At 39.3% G+C, this 18,740-nt stretch overlaps 2 protein-coding genes across 4 annotated transcripts in view; one reads left to right on the top strand and one right to left on the bottom strand.

The window, feature by feature from the left end:
• The first annotated feature begins 722 nt into the window (after window positions 1–722).
• LOC143275262 (cytochrome c-like) lies at window positions 723–7,975 on the top strand. The gene is made up of 3 exons (XM_076579240.1): window positions 723–771; window positions 3,246–3,438; window positions 7,193–7,975. The coding sequence occupies exons 2-3, from the start codon at window positions 3,261–3,263 to the stop codon at window positions 7,336–7,338; spliced, it is 324 nt and encodes a 107-aa protein (XP_076435355.1). The 5' UTR covers window positions 723–771; window positions 3,246–3,260; the 3' UTR covers window positions 7,339–7,975.
• A 151-nt stretch (window positions 7,976–8,126) lies between these two features.
• The window catches only part of LOC143275243 (uncharacterized), a 36,008-nt gene continuing 25,394 nt past the window's right edge, over window positions 8,127–18,740 (bottom strand). For 2 of the 3 annotated variants that reach the window (XM_076579223.1, XM_076579218.1), the window contains exons 13-17: window positions 15,707–17,520; window positions 14,536–14,594; window positions 13,302–13,454; window positions 12,805–12,915; window positions 8,127–10,897 (exon numbers count right to left, since the gene is read on the bottom strand). In XM_076579223.1, the coding sequence (XP_076435338.1) occupies window positions 10,550–10,897; window positions 12,805–12,915; window positions 13,302–13,454; window positions 14,536–14,594; window positions 15,707–17,520 (2,485 nt within the window). In that variant the 3' untranslated portion in view covers window positions 8,127–10,549. The remainder of the gene's footprint in view (window positions 10,898–12,804; window positions 12,916–13,301; window positions 13,455–14,535; window positions 14,595–15,706; window positions 17,521–18,740) is intronic. The other variant, XM_076579230.1, reaches the window with a different exon arrangement.

Here is an 18,740-nt window from a genome sequence, read left to right on the forward strand (position 1 = left end):
GAAAGCAGTGGACTGGTCATGAAACCCATCCCAATACATAAAACCGCTGAAAGCTAGGATACCCGATGTGTGCGCACATATATATATATATATATATATATATATATAATTTCAATCAACCACATTTCCCATACTCCGACTCGCGTCATGGAAAAAGTCTTCAAAGTGTGTTTAACGGGGAAAATGAAAGTTTACATGGCAGGGTAATTTAGTTTTTAATTCGTTTTGATCAGACACGATGGAATTCTTATGGGGGTGGAAGCACACTCACATGAGCTCGCTAATGCGTTTAGCAAAATTCGACGCCCGCTGTCTTACGTGTAGGCCTTGTGCAAGAAATGAACTGATAAACAATAGTGTAAACTTAAATGCAAAGGTAACATTTTTGTTCTTTCGTGTGGGGGTGTAAGCAGACATGAGATCGGTCAGATGTTTTGCAAAATTACGGTGACGCTCGTTGTTTTCCGCAGTTCCAAGAAATAAACCAGTTCACAATAGTTAAAACAAATTAGTGCAAATACTACATTTTTTTCTTTCAGTTACTTATAGGCGAGAGAAAGTGGGAGATAATATGTTCAGACCTGTATTCCCTGTATGGAATAGACTGATCCGAAACTGATTTTGACGTTGGCCAATGCTTCAGTTTTTTCCACGCTCATTGGGCAATTCCTTTAGACCGGCAACTTAAAAAAAAAAAATTCGCACGTTGCGAATCGGGCTGAGTCACAAGTTCTACATTTTACGCATTGGCGTCAGGGAGTCTTTATAAAGGTGAATATTTTGTATGAATATTTTTATCACTTAGAAAAAAATCAATGTTTTTTTTGTTATGTTTGAGACGTTATGTTGGTTTTTTAATTGGACAAAACAGCGTTGCCGTGTTCTTATTGTAACCTAAATAGATCTAGTGACGTTCTTAACTGGATTGAAGACTCACGAAGCTTCTCTGATACAATGCGTGTTAACGTTTGAACGCTTTACACATATGAACAAATGATGGAAGTTTATAAGTTTTATGCGACGAAACATCAAATGTACTAAAGAATCAGTTAATTAACTGTGCTGAAAAGGTCATTCCTCGCAAGGGTATATCACAAACAGCTGATCGTCGTCTTCTCGTTTCACTACAGTTAATTAGAATCATGCAATGGACACCATGCAGTCATAGTGTCGGTCGACATTGAAATAGAATATTATATGAATATAATCATTATGAAATAGTAACATACTCTTCATATTCGTCAGTAATTCATAGTATCTTCAGATTCATCATTTTTACTAGAGAAAAAAGTATTTAGATCTGATACTCGTACTCAAATTACACTGCTGAGTTTATAATTTTTGCTGATTGTGCGAAACAAAAGCTGCGCACCGCGCTGTGAGAAACAGTGTGGACCCTGTGGTGTGCGAATTTTCAGCTCTAAGCGTTCAGTGGCCACATCGAACCCGAGTGGCCATGTGTCCGTCTCTACTTTTAATTAACTTATGTCATCTTTCTCATCACAGAGCCACAGCAAAGGTCCTTTGATTATATAACTTTTTATAAGTAAAAAATTGTACAAAGCCCGAGTTGGGCCTTATCTACAGTATTGAAATGCACTATGGTGTCCATACCATGATAAGGCTCTAAGAGACAATCTGTTGCTATAGTAAAAGTTCAAAGGAGAGCCACCAAAATAGTTAAGGAATGCTGAGATGTGGCACAAGAACGATTAAAATACTTGCAATTGCCATCATTGAAAGGAAGAAGATTAAGAGGATATTTTGTCCACACATACAAAATATTGAATAACAGACAATATTAATGCAGACAAAATGTTTGCTGAGAATTCTGATAAAACAAGGAATAGTGAGTCAAAACTTTGTTTAAGACATTGTAATGCTAACATCCTTAAGTTCAGTTGTACTTATCGAGTTATCAAGCACTGGAACAGCCTGAACACGAACATTAAAACTGCACAAAGTCTTAAATTAAAAAATCTGCTCGACAGTGATCGCAGAATGCAACAGATGAGTAGGATGTCATTTACATTGACGATAAAAGGAAATTAGGCATGCAAATCAAACCAATAAGAAATTACGCAACAAGAAGGGGCATGAAAGGACCAATAGGTCCAAAACATCAGCCCCCTCAACTGCTACTTCACAGTTTACAACTCGTTCAGCGGCAGCGGCTGTCGAGGCGGTGGACCATTAGCGATAACCGCATGGGTAGTGGTGCAATCAAATTGTTACAGTTGGACTAATACAGGCAAACAAAACATTACTTCAGTAATCCACACAGTTGAAACTTTTTCTTTGAGCCTTTTAATATTTGTGTGTTTTGTTCAGATGTGTCATTAAAAAAAGAAATGGGAATTTGGTCAGCACTTTTTTTCTCAGGTTCAGCTGATGTAATACTTGGTGGAGTGTTGACAGAACTTTGTAGATGAGATCAGTGTGGGTGTAACTGTGTGATTAAGAATATTGAATGTTGTAAGTGTGTGTGCGTGTGTATGCGCGAGCTCTTAGGCACATTCAGTGATGTTTTGCAAATAATCCTTGAGAATATTTATTTTGGAATCCTTTGTAGATTAGCTCTGGCACTCGAATTTTCTGAACCCATTTAAATTTTCAGTTCAAATATTCATTTTTATTTATTACTAAGTAAAGCACTGTGAAATTACAAACCAGGTCTTTTAGTTATACTGGTCCAGTTTAATTTTCTTCGTGTGCTGGTGTGGATGCAAGAAAAAGTCTGGTCGTGTTTGAGCAGTTTAAAAATAAATGCTTCAAAGATGAAGTATGAGCAGTATCCAACACCACCCTGTTTTTGTTTTTTGGACCTGTTGGCCACAAAAATCAACAAACAACAAAAAAAGAGTTAAAACCTTGCCCTTGTCAGCCACTCACAAGTTTACAGTACTTTTTGTTCAGTCATCTGTAGATAAAGGGTTCGGGACAAACAGTTTGTAAGTTAATGTGTCTCTAATCCCTTTTACCATGTTCATTTTTTGTGGATTGGCTCAGTATTTGTCTTCTAACACAATTTATTTGATTGACATATATTTGATTTGTTGGGGTTTTTTCTGATGTCTTTTGTCTTTTTCCTGTTCCTACTATCCTAGTCCTTATTACAAATATTAGCAATTGCTGGACAAATATTTACTGTTGTCTATTTAGTATCACTTCAGTCTTCATTACGTGAAAGTCTGCCATGCACTCTTTTGACAAACCTCATGAGGTCTTCGCCTCTTTGGTTTCAGATCAAGAGACTAGCCATGGCGGGTAATGGTGATGCCGAGAAAGGCAAGAAGCTCTTTGTCCAGAGGTGTGCACAGTGCCACACCGTGGAAGCTGGTGGCAAAAATAAGGTGGGGCCCAATCTGAACGGTCTCTTTGGTCGCAGTACTGGCCAGACTCCAGGCTTCAGCTACACTGATGCCAACAAGAACAAAGGTCAGTGATAGGACTTAAAAATCAAAGAAACAGTTCTTCATTCATGTGGAAAGAAGAGAGAAACCATTTTTAGATAAATATTTTGAAGTGAACTAAAAATTCTGAGAGGATAATTCCTTCCCCAGCGTGATCTTACAGAAAATAACATTTTGAAATACCCTTCGCTGTGAAACCACTGCTCCTGGACTTCAAGAACTGTGAAGTGAGATGACAAGAAAAAGTCAGTTCCACTTGGCTGGTATGGATTAGAAAAAAACCAACCCTATTGATTGTCAGCTGTTTAAAGCACCCAATCTTTACTCTAGATTTAGACAATGAACACACTTTGATTTTGGAAACCCTGATTCCAAGTGACCAGAGGAAAATTCCTGAATTTCAAAGATGGTAAGGGCTTATTTTCTCAGACGGAAAGAGTTGTGAGCAACCTCACAGACTTGGGTAAAGTATTGATGGCCAGTAAGAAACCCGCAACATATCAAATCTGTAAATGGTAAGAGGTGTGCCATTAATGATGCAAATGTGTCATTTTCATGGGTAAAGTTCAACAAATACCTTTAACTGGTAAAGATTTGGGGTGGCGCTTTGATACCTGTCCACTAGAAAAAAATGTTTTGAAAACTAAGTGTATCTTTTTCACAGGTTTATCCAACTGATAATGTTCCTGATAATATTTAGTCCCAAAGTAAATGGACAGTTCTGCCTGTGGTGTTTTCTTCACCTATTTGTTAGTTTTATTTCGTTGATTATTCTAAGTCTAAAGCCTTTTGACATTACAAGTCAATAAATATACCCGGTATGTCAGTTCTGAAAGGTATGATTTTGAGAGGCCGACAGTGTTATAATAATTTATGTGTGTTTTGTCAGTAAAAAGTCAAAACATCAATCCTGTATGTGTATGCATGAAATGTGAGAAGAGTGGGAGTGGCAGTTTAATTAAAAAGGGGTTGTGTGGATGAAGAGAGAAAAATTTGTAGGGCAATGTAAAATCAGTATATGAAAAATGTGGAATGAGCAGGGACTTCTTACGCTCCTTGAACAATTGAGTAACATTTTCAAGAGCCGTGAATCCCCTTGCAATCCATAGTCTGGAAAATTTGACTGGATCTCCTTGAAAACGAAACCATCAGCAAATTTCTTTGTGAGCAAAAAAAACAACAAAAACAAACAAACAAAAACGGAGAGGAGGGGGGGAGCTGTTTTGTGTGATTTACTGAATTTAAACTAAGGTCAAATCATCAAGACTTCACTCAACAACTGTTTTTGGAGATGTACTGTCTGCTACCTCATCCCAACCAAGGAAGATAATTTGTCATGTTGTACTAAGTAGTATACATGTACAGAGCATCATTTTCAGGGGTTTCGTGACGTGACAAAGAATGAAGCATTTCTGAAATTTCGTAGAAAAATATTAAGAATTGGCCGAGATATTTGCGTTTTTGTACCCTTCTGGGTCATGTACGACCCACGATAGCCAGCGAAGTTTAAGCAAATGGACAGAAAGGGTATTTTTCAATTATGCTATAATAAATTGAGCACTGTCCCTTTTCACAAAGCACTTTAAAAATCAATGCATTTAAATACACACACAAATCAGACATAACCATAAAACAACATTCCCAGTCATATACACACTATATTTTAATTTCTTCAAAAGCCTCTTTATTGTGTCTAAAAATACTGACTGAAGAACTGTCTCAAAATTCTGGTAGCTATGGTGTGAAATTAGACTTTAGTTTGAAAAATACTTTTCTTCTCTGCTACATTGTTCTCAATGATTTTTCAATGGAGTATCTGTACATCCGAAATTTTCAACATTTTTTAAGGCATGTAGCAAATAATAATATTTCAAAAGATCCTGTAATATGGCATTATGTTTTGGGTTTTTTAAGTCAAACCTTCAATATCTCAAACTATAACCTTCATGACAATTACACTGAAACACGAATAGATATTTAATATTTCACAACTACGACTGATTCAACAAGTTTGTATACATATCACACGAAACAATTCTTGAACAACCCACACAAGCAAAACTGTTCCAAAATATGCTGTTGATTGTAGACAGACTGCTCTAAAATTTCCACAACTACCAGTCTAATAAATAAATGCACACATTCATTACACAAGCCTTAACTTTCGCTGGCTGTCGCTTTTGACTACACACGGAAACTCATGTGGATCGTCCACGACCCATACCGCTGTCACTTTTGACTACACACGGAAGCTCATGTGGGTCATCCACCACCCATACTGCTGTTGCTTTTGACTGCACACGGAAGCTCATGTTGGTCGTCAATGACCCATACCTTTAAAAAGACAAAAACTTGTATATTGCTCCAAAGCTTGTGTGTGTCGTGCACGACCCATACTTTGTAAAGAGACAAAAACCTGTATATTCCTCCAAAGCTTATAACAAAATATAGAAAAGGAAAATATATTGTAACAACTTATTACACACACATGCGCTCGCACACGCACACAGACTCACACAAACACATACACTCAGAAGAAACACATGCTCACGCATTCACACACACGCACATACACACTCACACACACGCACACACAACTGATCACACACACAAACGCTTAACACCACATGCACATACATACAAACCCTACTTATGCACACTGATAGAGAGAGAGAGACTGAGACAGACAGACAGACAGAGAGAGAAAGAGATGACTCATAGCATCCTATACACACACAATCAGAGATATTCAGTCACACAGGTACATGCTGTTAGAGAAAGTGATGGAAGGGGGTTATAGCTGAAGACAGGCGAAAGGGACGGAGGGGGTGGGGGGTAGTGGGAGAGTAGTGGGGTAGTGAGGCTATTGAAAGTAAAACTTCATTTTCTTCACTAACTGCAAATTAAATATTCTGAAATCACTATTAAAAAGGTATGGGTTGTGCATGACCCACACAAGCTTTCGAGGAGTGACCACGTTTTTTCCTCTTTAAAAAGCATGGGTCATACACGACCCACACAAGCGTCCGTGCGTAGTTAAAACGCCACCTTTAATTACTCATTAACCAATGAATTTTTTTTCATTTTTTGGCAAAAGTTGGCCTTTTAGGTGTAGGAAGCATTTCTGAAATTTCGTAGAAAAATATTAAGAATTGGCTGAGATATTTGTGTTTTTGTACCCTTCTGGGTCATGTACGACCCACGTTAGCCAGCGAAGGTTAAAATGAAATTTTAGGGTGTGTCATGATCAGGTAAATTCACTTAAAAACTGTTCCTTGAAGTTGTAGTTGTATGCAGAACAAAATCAAACAGTAAAAAAATGTTTTATTTGGACTGACAGATTACCAGGTAAAATAGAAGTGTTCAGCGCACAGTTTGATGGTTTAAACATCAGTTGTTTTTGGTGTGTGTTCAGTTTTCAATTTAGTGTGTTCTCTTTGTTGTATTACCTGTTTGTTTGTTTTTAATATGCCATTATCACATCACCCTGCACTGTTTACATGGAAAAAAAATTGTCCCCCATTGCCATTTGTTCACAGAGGGCATAGCTGCATTCAAATCTAAAGCCAGTAGGCTGAAAAAGGTTTCTGGATATTGATCTGATAGTTACTTGTGAGTTCTTCACATCTTCATTACATGCATGATTGTGTTTATGAATATGTGTGAGAAAGCAATAACATCAAAGATTTTAAAAGACCATGGGAACACATTCCTTAGGGTTGATAGTATTGAATACAATTATGTATGGATTAATAATTGCTTTCTTTTTCTGTATTCAGGTATTGTTTGGGGTCAAGACACCCTTTTCCAGTACCTGGAAAACCCCAGTAAGTACATTCCTGGCACCAAGATGGTCTTTGCTGGTCTGAAGAAAGAGAAGGATCGAAATGACCTCATTGCCTACCTGGAGGAAGCTACCAAGTGATAACACTCTTAAGCCAGCAAGAACATCTATTCATTCAACTCATTTCTCAGTGATGTTTATCAATAGCTTTTCAAAAGTTGCTCCTGGTGCTCTGAAGTATATGGTGCTACTTTATAATGTCCTCATTTCAATAAAGTTTTGTAATGGATGAGTTTGACACTTTACAGTTTAATAAATGTGGCTGGCTAGCATTTCATTTTGTTTTTGTTCACTGAGTGTGAGCTTGTTTTGGGGGGTGGGGGAGGGGCGATGTTGTTCTTGTAACATAGAGAGTATGCACATTAATAATAATATTGTAATGATTAAAGCAAGACACAACAGACTTCACAAAAAAGATAAAGACTCATTTTCAACACAAAATCTAAACTAAGACATGAGAACCAAATTGTTTCGTTCTGAGCTGACATTGAATAATCAAAACAAAAACAAAACAAAAAATATTTTTTGGAGGGGCAGAGACTGAATTCAATAATCAATTGACAAATACAAAACAAGTCCAGTCAGTTTAGTGTACAGGACAACCCAAACAGAACATCATCCCCAAACTTCAGAATCTGGGAAACAAGAATGTGTCGGTAATGGCTGGAAGTGGCTGAACACTCATATATACACACACACACAAGACAATGTTCTGTAAACAACTGTGCTTGTTTATTGGACTGACTTGAATTTTCTCAGTTTTGTTCTTTAATTATTGAATTTAATGAACAGGTTTGGTGTAACTGTGTTAGTTTGATGTCTGTATGGAAAAGTGGTCCTAAGTCTGTATAGACTATCAAGTCCAAAAGTAAGTTTTTGCGCAGAACTTTATTTACACAGTTCATCAACTTTATTAACAATACAAAATGGATGCACACTTCACAGAGGATAAAAAAAAGCCTGCTCTAACATTCTCTCCTCATATTTCCAACTTTTCTTGCACTGTGCCAGATTTGTCACTCATTCAAGCATTTCTTTTTTTTTTCTGATTCTAAAGTTGCCTGCATATACATATACACACACAATGACTTACTCATCACCTTACAGTAAAAAGAACAATGTTTCCTGACCACCAAACACAGGGTAGGAAAGAATCTTCTGCAATCTCCTGTAATTTTCACCCGTTTCCAAACGCAAGTCTGTCCACTGATTCCGAGTGCTCAGTTTGTTTCAAGGTGGTTAAAGCATATGGACTGATCCAAGTATGCTACACCACGGCTTTGTCTGAAGTGACTTATGCATTAACCAAACATGCTGGTCAGGCCTTAAGAGCTTTTCGGAGTATTGTGGAGAACATTACCATGAAATGAAATAAAATACAAATAAACTAAGTATACACTTTAAAATCTAATAAAAGATATTTAGCTAAAGACTGAAAGAAAATAAGAATTAAAAAATGGACCACATTCAACACATGCAGTGATGCACCCACGCTCCCATGCATACTCACACAAGCGTGTCAACACACACAATTTCATCATACCAATAATAATTAGTATTTATATAGCGCTGAATCCTGTGCAGAGACAAAGCACTTATACATCAGTCATTATGATGCATGCATAACTCACATAATAATTCACAGACAAAAAACCAAATTTACAAATGTATGTAAACAGAAAGCTGGAGGACGGGAGCAATAGCTGAGTGGTTAAAACATTGGACTTTCAGTCTGAGGGTCCTGGGTTCAAATCTTTGTAACAGCACCTGGTGGGTAAAGGGTGGAGATTTTTCTTATCTCCAAGGTCAACATATGTGCAGACCTGCTTGTGCCTGATCACCCTTCGTGTGTTTACGCAAGCAGAAGATCAAATTGTTCTTGTTCTTGTTGCTTCAGTCCAGCCGACCGCACAGGGCCACATCAGGACTGTCAAACCATACAAATGTTCATCCGCATTAACAAAAAACTGTCATCTACAACAACAACAAAAAAAAAAACAACCACTAAGACAAAACCCCAAAACCAAATTCATGACTCAGTATCCCAAACATATAGCTCCTTATCGCAAATAAGGCTAGGCCATGCTGAGGATGCCAGCCTTTCTGCTTAATTTATCATCCCCAGATTACCAAAAAAAGGAAAAAAACAACACTTCAAAGCCAAACAAAAAAAACATAAAAAGGCCATATGGGCAAATAAAACTGCAGAATGGGAAGCTAGTGCCCATCCCAGTGTTTACATCTCACTACCTAATCGCCAGAGCAAAACAGCACAGATAGTACATCATAGACTGCGGAAAAGAGAAAAAAGTGTCAAGGCTTGCTTGAAAAGAAAGGGGAATGGACTGGTAAAGCAGAAAAAGGAGACAACAGTGAAGAAAGAAAAAGGACAGAAACAAAGAGAGTGATAGAAAAGAGGAAATTTCTAACACAGAATTTCCAGAAGGTGGGGATGCTATTTATAATGGAAGACCCCCGGCATCCCCACCAGGGTCAGAAGATCAAGTATGGATGTTAAAGATCCTGTAATTCATGTTAGTGTTCGGTGGGTTATGGAAACAAGAACATACCCAGCATGCACACCCTTGAAAACGGAGTATGGCTGCCTACATGGCGGGGGTAAAAATGATCATACACGTAAAAACCCACTCGTATACATACGAGTGAACAAGGGAGCTGTAGCCCATGAATGACGACAAAGAAAAAGAAACCTGGAGAAATTATAGACAAGGAAGAGGAAGGGTGGCTATTTTGGGAAGAGGTAAGTTTAAAGGCCAAACTTAAAAGAGCTGAGAACAGAGAACAGAGACCTGATGGTGCGAAAGAGGGAGCTCCAGGTGCAAGGTCCAGAGACGAAGAGAGATGGCTGACTGTGGAGTGTTTGAATGTGGATACATGGAAACAGTGGATCTGAAGCTGATTGAAAAGAGCAAGATGGAGTGAACAGGTGAAGGCAGTTACAGAGATAAGAAGGGGCACATTAGTTAGTACATTTATAACACTGAGTGCTGATCTTTATTCTGTGTGAGACACAGATACATAACTCAGTGCAACAATGAGTGCACAGCCAGGTAGTTTACATTATGCAAATGAAAAGCCAGATAGTCACTGAGACAAAATTCTGTCACACTATCCACTGAATTTAGTAAAATAAACATTTACATCATTGTTAACTTGATCAAACACACTGTATGTTCAACTCTTAAAGAGATGGATGAAGGAAAACCATCTCTCTCTGTTCCCTGACCTCACCTTTAACAACTCGCTCCCCATGCCCCTACAAAAAAATGATTCAGCGCCGAAGTCTACTCATGGAGGAGCTACCTTTTACTGGACTGTCATGCGACAGAAGAACTCGTGGAATGATGGGCTTTCTATCTGGAGGGGGCAGTCCGAAAATCTCTGGACGCACAGTTCGGGCAGCATCCCTGGAGTCCCGTCCTCTCCACCGCTCTGAATTGTCTGACAACTGCTGCTGTCTGGAGAGACGACTTCCGCTGTAGACACCATGACCCCTATCAGAACTCGAGGAAGCTGAGTTGTCCTGTTGGGGAAGCATCTTGGTTTCAAACAGCTTCTTGGCATCCTGGATTCGACGCTCAACAAAAGAGCTTTTGGGTACACTCACTAATGGTTTCTCCTGGAATAGATAGTCATCTTCTTAAAGTTTCATGTACTTGTTCCAGATAATATCTCTTGAGAAATGATTCCTTTACTCATGAACTGGGAACATAAATAAGTTATGAAAAGACTAGTTTTCTTATCCACCTTCATATTTCCCTTATCAAACAATATATCCATACATATTTGTAACTTATGGTAAGCACTCATTCATAAGTTACCAGAAAGCAACAAATGATAAAATGGTGCAAGGGGGGAAGCATCAGTATTGCAAGAAAATATTGCTGACTTTACTCCTTCAGTTCTAGCAAAATTCACTGAATGATTGTGATGGCAATTAAACTAGCAAATGTTATACAGTATGCACTCAGTAACATCATACAAAGGAACAATTTTCAGGCATGTTGCTCACTGACCTACTGTAAAAATCAGTATCAAGTGGGGTAAAATGTCAACTTTGTTTTGGGATCAAACACAAATACCTGCCGCAGCACCTTTTTTTTTTTCTTCTTTTTTTTTTAACAGAAAAAAAAACACAGGAAATTAGCAAGCTGGATGATTTTTCTGCTTTCAGTAAAGCTTTCACTCACTCCAGACAAATAGTTTTCTCCCATGCTTTCCCCTGCAGATGACCCATTTGTTAGGTTTGGGAAAAAATACAAAACACAAAGTAACTGAATGAAACTCCCTGTACTTGACCCACTGACCCCTCTTCTAACATTGTGTGCACACCCACCCCCCTCCCTCTCTTCACAGCCCTCAGAACCTGAGGCACTGTCAGTATCTTCTTGCTGGTAGCTTTCTTCAATACAGATACTTTATTCAACATCTTCATCATCCTCCCCGATGTCGAAACCTTCAGTTTGAAGCATTTCAATCACTTCAGCAGCAGTAAAAAGCCACTGTCGTGATCTAGATTGCTCCAAAAATTTCCACTTGTATCACCTGCGACACCATTTTCAATATGTATGTAGATTAGCTTGTCATGTGGGGTAACAAGGTCAACGGCTAGCCAGCGAGTGTACGGTCACGGAAACCTTACAAAGAAACTTTACATTCAACCCTTGACATGTTCACAATGCCCGGTGTAGCTGCGATTTTTATGCTACCCCATGAGGAAAATGTGGACAAATTTTAAATTGTCGAAAATGCTATAGCGTTCGGTTGTCCGGAACGCTACCTTACGTCAGGAACACTATAACGTTCCATCGTCCAGAGTGAGTTAAGATAAAGAAAAAAACGTACTGCTACTGCTGTTATGACTTTTTCTGTATTGTATTGTATTTCTCTTTTTATCACATCAGATTTCTATGCATGAAATTCAGGCTGCTCTCCCCAGGGAGAGCGCGTCACTATACTACAGCGCCACCCATTTTTTTGTATTTTTTCCTGCGTGCAGTTTTATTTGTTTTTCCTATTGAAGCGGATTTTTCTACACAATTTTGCCAGGAACAACCCTTTTGTTGCCATGGGTTCTTTTACGTGTGCTAAGTGCATGCTGCACATAGGACCTCGGTTTATCGTCTCATCCGAATGACTAGCGTCCAGACCACCACTCAAGGTCTAGTGGAGAGGGAGAAAATGTCGGCGGCTGAACCGTGATTCGAACCAGCACGCTCAGATTTTCTCGCTTCCTAGGCAGACGCGTTACCTCTAGGCCATCACTCCACTCAACATCACTCCACTTCTGCCATCTCTCTTCTTCAAAAATGTCTACCAGACTGATTTTTTTTTTTTTTTTTTTTTTAATAAAAAAAAAACAGTCAATAAATGCTAAGTGACACAACACCATGCCAAAAATGAGGCTTCCAACCTTGATCACTGGTGAACACTAGATCAGAAGCCCAACATCTGACTGACTCTGTTACAATGCATCTGCGTGTGGTTAAGTGATACTGAACACAAAAATAGAAACTAACCACTCACCTTTTCATCCGTTCCTGAATTCAGACGATACTTCAACAATGCTGATGTCAAAGCTTTGGACATTGACAATGCAGCAGACTCATCCCCTTCACTGGATATCAAACTGTCCGTCTGAAAACACATTGTGTCACATTAGCCATATAAATCAACTGTCTGGAAACTTTCTTAAATGTTAAAAATAATGATAATGGTGTGTACAGTTTGGACCTAATTACACCACATTTGTTAAAATTGCTGTCTGTGATCTCAGTCACTTGTCAGTGGGAAACTGTTTTCACACAGTTTCTTGGTCATAACTACTGCTTCACACACATCTCAATATTTACAGCTTTAAATGTTATGTCAGTGCCTTTTGCCACAATGAAATATGATCTGTTATCCAACCTACACATTTATCAAAATCTAATGGTGACACCATTCACGATCTGTTTAGTTTCCCAGTCACAAATGTAAAAAGAAAATCTAAGCAACAGTGCACTATGAACCATCCAGCTTACCAGAGACTCCAAGAGGTTAGTGACAGACTTGTCCTCCTCTTTTCTAGACCCTGTCTTGAGTTTTTCAGCTGGTCTTTGGGAGACACTAGGTTTGGCCTTCTTGGCCGATGAGGAACTCTCTTCCAGTCGGTTCAAAAATTCTTCCCGTTTCAACTGAAACAGAAAAAGAAAACTGTTCTAAACTTTCTAAAAGATTTTCTTTTAACCTCTTCTTTTCCCTCTCCCTCACCTCAACAAAACAGGGGAAGTCTTCCATGACTTGCAAGCAGATTACTGAAAAGTCAACTACTGAAATTATGACTCAGATAAAAAATAAATAAGCTTATTTATTGCTGGTGTCGTGAGAGTTGCGTGGGATGCTTCTGCTTTCCCCATGAAAATAAATTTGTACTGAAAATGATGTATGGATACAAAGGACTGCCGGGGCAGACTGCATGAGTTTAGTACCTTTTGTTTTTTTCAAATCAGAGAAAAGTTGGGATAAAGCTAAAGATGCTACTGCTGGGACAGTTCTGATGGAGTACATTATTAAGAAATTCATCCAGTAACAAGACTTAGCCTGGAATCTTTTAGAGACAGTACTGAATGGGTACATTCAGAAATTCATCCAGTAACAGGACTTTGCCTAGATTTTCTTAAATCAATGGGATTATTTTCAAATCATAAAACTCAAAAGGTTGTAAATGAAACCTGAAATCCTACTGGCGTAAGAAAATGAACCAGCAAGTGTGCTCAGAAAGTTCACTGTCAACATGTGTATGTGCACATGCATGTGTCAGAACACGCATGCATACACACAATGCTACACATGTACATCATAACAAGTACAACAATATAACGCTAATTACAAATTCCCATTTTCATACTTTAGCCACAAGTTAGTCAGCATTCTTGCATCAACCAGCAGTTATTTTCTCTGCTATATGATCCTAAGCTAGCACTGGAGTCTAGCAAAGCCTGCCCAATATTCACCTACTATAAGGACATGGGTGATCAAGGCACCATACTCCTCAAATTATAAAATAATGAATATTTGGATTTCACTGAACTGCTGTAATAGCTCTTGGCAGGATGATCAGAAATATTCAAATTCATTTTGGGGTATCACAAATATGCTGTACAGAAAAACACTTCGTACAGAATCAGAAAGTTGCACACTAAACACAACACAAATGAAACCAGAACACAAATAAAACCAGAACACAAATGAAACCAAGTATATTAGAACCCTTACTTTTCTTGCTTTCAGTTTCAACTCTTCTCCCAAAGTCAAAGTTGGACGACTTGGTTCTTCTGAAAACAAAACATACAATCAAAATAAATCGAATTTCTGGAAATCATTAATCACAATACAGTAGTATTAACATCTGGAAACTAAAGAGGCAATAGATGTAATTTCCAATATGTCCATCCAGAGTGGTATGACACTGCCATACCCATTGGAGGCACAGACAGTTTTGCAAGCAACACATAATGAACACATTGATTTGCAATGATTTGTATTGTATTGTATTACTTTTTTGTCACAATAAAATTCTCTCTTTGAAACTGAAGCTGTTCTCTCCAGGTAGTGTGCAGCCACTGTAGAGTACCACCCTTTGTTGTTCTTTTTTATGTCTGAAAGTGTTTTGTTTTTATTGAGTATCAAAGTGGCTACTGCTACAGAATTTTGCCAGCAACAGTGTTTTTGTTGCTGTGGGTTCTTTAACATGTGCTAAGTGATGCTGCACATGGGACCTCAATTCATCATCTCACAGAAATGACAAACATCCTGACCACCACCCAGTGTCTTGTGAAGGGGAAGACAATTCTGGGGAGTGTGGGATTCAATTCTGTGCCTTTAGGGTTAGATTCTCTCACTTTATAGGTGGATACGTTACCACTAGGCCACCACTCCATATGCTAGACTCTTATGACAGAGGTGATGAGAAAGTGGCTGTAACAGTAATGTGTGTTAATAAAAGTACAGATGCAAAATGAAGCAGTGAGCAAAGGTGCTCTCTAGCAAAACCTTATAACCAAATTGCAACTTTACTCAAATGGAATCCTTAAAAAGATTATCTTGAAATACATATCGAACACTCTGGTCCTGACATCTTGATGACAAGTTCAGTGAAATTCACATAGTTAGCTGGAAAAGACCAGGCAGTGTGAAAAGTAAGGCATATAGTGATATACTGTTGCTTATTTCCATTTTGAACTGTTTTCAAGGAAATGTAAATCCTACATGCTAGCATATACATGCACCTGACAAATAAAATCAGTTTTCAACTTCATCCATTGCAGCTGATGTATGAATGTGGCTACTTTTCTTTTATCAACCTCCAACATATGCCCCTCCACACACACACACACACACAAACATACACTCCTGCATTTTTGAAAAGCCAGATAATCACACTTACTGTCTCTTTCTCTTTCTCTGTCTCTTTCTCTGTCTCTTTCTCTGTCTCTGTCCCTGCTGCCCTTGGCTCTTCGTTCAAAGTCCCTTTCTAGCCTGTGTGGGAATTTATCTTCCCTTCTTCTCTTTTCTGGAAACCGGTGCCTATCATCACGGACATTTGCTCTGCCCCTGTCATCTTGACGCAACTTGGAATACTTTTTCCGTTCTTCAGAAGGTGAGCGCCTTCTTTTGTATGAAGAGCCTGATGATGAGGGAGAGCGAGACTGACTGCGCTCATAGCCAGTGTACCTCTTTGTTTTCCTTCTTTCTTGTTGAGTATTTTCCTGTCTAGCTGCTTCTGTCGGTCTGGTATCCCGAAAGCGTCGCCTGGCCTCCTCTTCAGGTACGCCAGATCTTATGAGCTCTTCAATCAGAGCAATGCGAGCCTTTTCCCTCGGAATTCCCCTTTTTTCATACTCTTGAAACAGTCGTTCTTTGGCCTCTTCTGGGGTGAGGTTATCCAAGTTTTCTGAGGGCCTGGATGAACCAGCTTTCTCTTTCTGATCAAAAGCTTTTTTAGTGTCTTCATGACTTGTGGATGGGGTGTCTTTCACACGCGGCTCAGGAACTTTGATCTCAATCTTCTGCACTCGTAGAATGGCTTCCTGTGTGGGGACGCCTTGTCGCCTTAAAACGGCTATCACCTTATTCTCTGCCTGTTCTCTGGTGTCTCCTTGTTCCATGTGAGCCTCCAACATTCTCTTGTCAGCAATGCTATCCAAGCTTTGCTCTCTGCCTGATGGTTTAGTGGAGGCCTCCAGATGTTTCAAACGATTTTCCTCTGCTACAGCTCTGTTGCAAGCTTCTTCTGATGACATACCATGTCTTTCAAACTCTTGGATAAGATGCATTCGATCTTCCCCAGCCATGATCTTGGTTCTGGCTTCCAGAGGTGTGAAACCTTGCTGCTCATATTTCTCGTACAATTTAATTCTCTCTTCTTCCGTAATAGCTCTCCATCGGGCTTCTCGTGGTTCAAGTCCTTGCAACTCATATTCTCTAATCAGCTGCTTCCTGCTCTCCAATCTCCTCACCCGTACCTGCGCCTCCTTTAGAGAGAGTCCTTCCCTCGTGTATTCAATGATCTTCATTCGTCTGTCCTCTTGAATCAGAACTCTGTCACAAGCAATATCATATGGAATCCGAAGCCTTTCATACTCTGCAAACATACAGTTACGAGCTTCTTCTGGGCTAAGATGCATCATGGGATTGTTGAAAAGAAAACTCTCATAGTCATACATGCGGTTCAGCCTCTCCTCTTCACTCATTTGCGGGGCAGGGTAGTCCAAGGGCGGTGGTGGGAAGGGACCAGGCCCTCTGGGAAAATCGTAGAAAGGGGGTCTGTCACGATCAGGCCCCGGTGGTCCTGGTGGTCCCGGGGGACCTGGTGGTCGAAAGCGTGGATCAGGGCCAGGTCCACCCGGACCGGGCCAATAAGGGTCCATCGGACCTCCCCATCCCCTGTCATATGGTGGTGGTCCATCTGGTCCATGAAAGTCCCCCCGCATTATTCTCCCCGGTGGCGGTCCATCAAAGTCCCGCATCATTCTCTCCGGTGGCAGTCCATCTGGTCCATCAAAGTCCCGCATCATTCTCTCTGGTGGCGGTCCATCTGGTCCACAGAAGTCCCTCATCATTCTCTCCGGTGGCGGTCCATCTGGTCCATAGAAGTCCCTCATCATTCTCTCCGGTGGCGGTCCATCTGGTCCATGAAAGTCCCACATCATTCTCTCCCCTTTGTACCTTGCCATGACAACTTCATGAGGCAAATGTCGCCTGCAACAAACAAAAACCAGAAGTATTTAATCCTCTGACCTCTTATGGGGAACGGAGGATAAAAAAAATAACAGCAGTGGTACTTTACACCAATGTTTAACAAAAACAGCAATTAAAACACACTAACTGATAAAAAAAAAAACAACAACTGAAATTAAAAACATTGCAGAATTCAGCTTTCCCCCCATCCCTCATAAAATGCACATTAACCAAAAGTGTAACACAATAATGTGCCTGCCATCTTGCTCATTTCAGAAGTTTATATAACATTACAACTGGTTCCTATTGTTCAATGACTACACTGGCATGGAAATAAACATTTCAAACAGCCAATCATATTGTTACACTTCAGATGCATGTCAGCTCAAAGCTTAGAAACAGTCCACAACAAGTGCACTGCTTTCAGCTATTATATTTTCATACTGACACCATCAATGGCAATCCGAATGCAGAAAACAATAGCAACCACTTGGTGAACATCATTTTGTTACCCAGCTGAAAACAGCAAACAATGCACATTACACATACCTAATATAAACTTTAACTGTATTCATGTTAACCACAACAACCTGTGGTTATCAGCAAATGTGACAACAATTTCTCTTCTGGAGATAATAAAGTACTGTAAAATTCAAACCATTAGATGCAACTTTTTCCCTGCGGCTAAGAAAGAACATGGCTTGTTTGTGGATTTTTCTGATGTTGCACATTTTCCCGATGACATGTTCAGGTCAAATCAGGAGTTGCTGCCAGTCTCCAATCTATTTTTTATGTTTCAAAACAGGATTTGACTCATCGTGAATTCAAAGTGAGCGAGTGTTAACTGTTCACGTGTTTTCTCTCCAATTTACACATGGCCTTTATGCACACAAAACAATCAGTTATTGCTTGATTGTAATGGTCAGCTACTGTTAAGTGTACATGTTTTTCTCTCTCCAAATTTACACATGGTCTTTATGCACATGAAACAATCAGCTGAGTGCCCTTGTTCAGCCAAATTCCATCATGCTAAAAACACTAGGCAATGCCATGCTTACAATGCAGCTTTCAAACTAAAGGCATTCTATTGAGTTTCTCACTTTCTGTGGCTAATTTTGGGAAACTTTTGCACTTGTTTTTTGTGTACCATTTGTGGCTTATAAACCAATGCGGCTTGTGTGTGAATAAATTCCCAATTAAAAAAAAATTAGGAAAGCAGCTTATACAACAATTTGCTCAAT

Source organism: Babylonia areolata, chromosome 2 (assembly GCF_041734735.1).
Source record: "Babylonia areolata isolate BAREFJ2019XMU chromosome 2, ASM4173473v1, whole genome shotgun sequence".
NCBI lineage: Eukaryota > Metazoa > Mollusca > Gastropoda > Neogastropoda > Buccinidae > Babylonia > Babylonia areolata.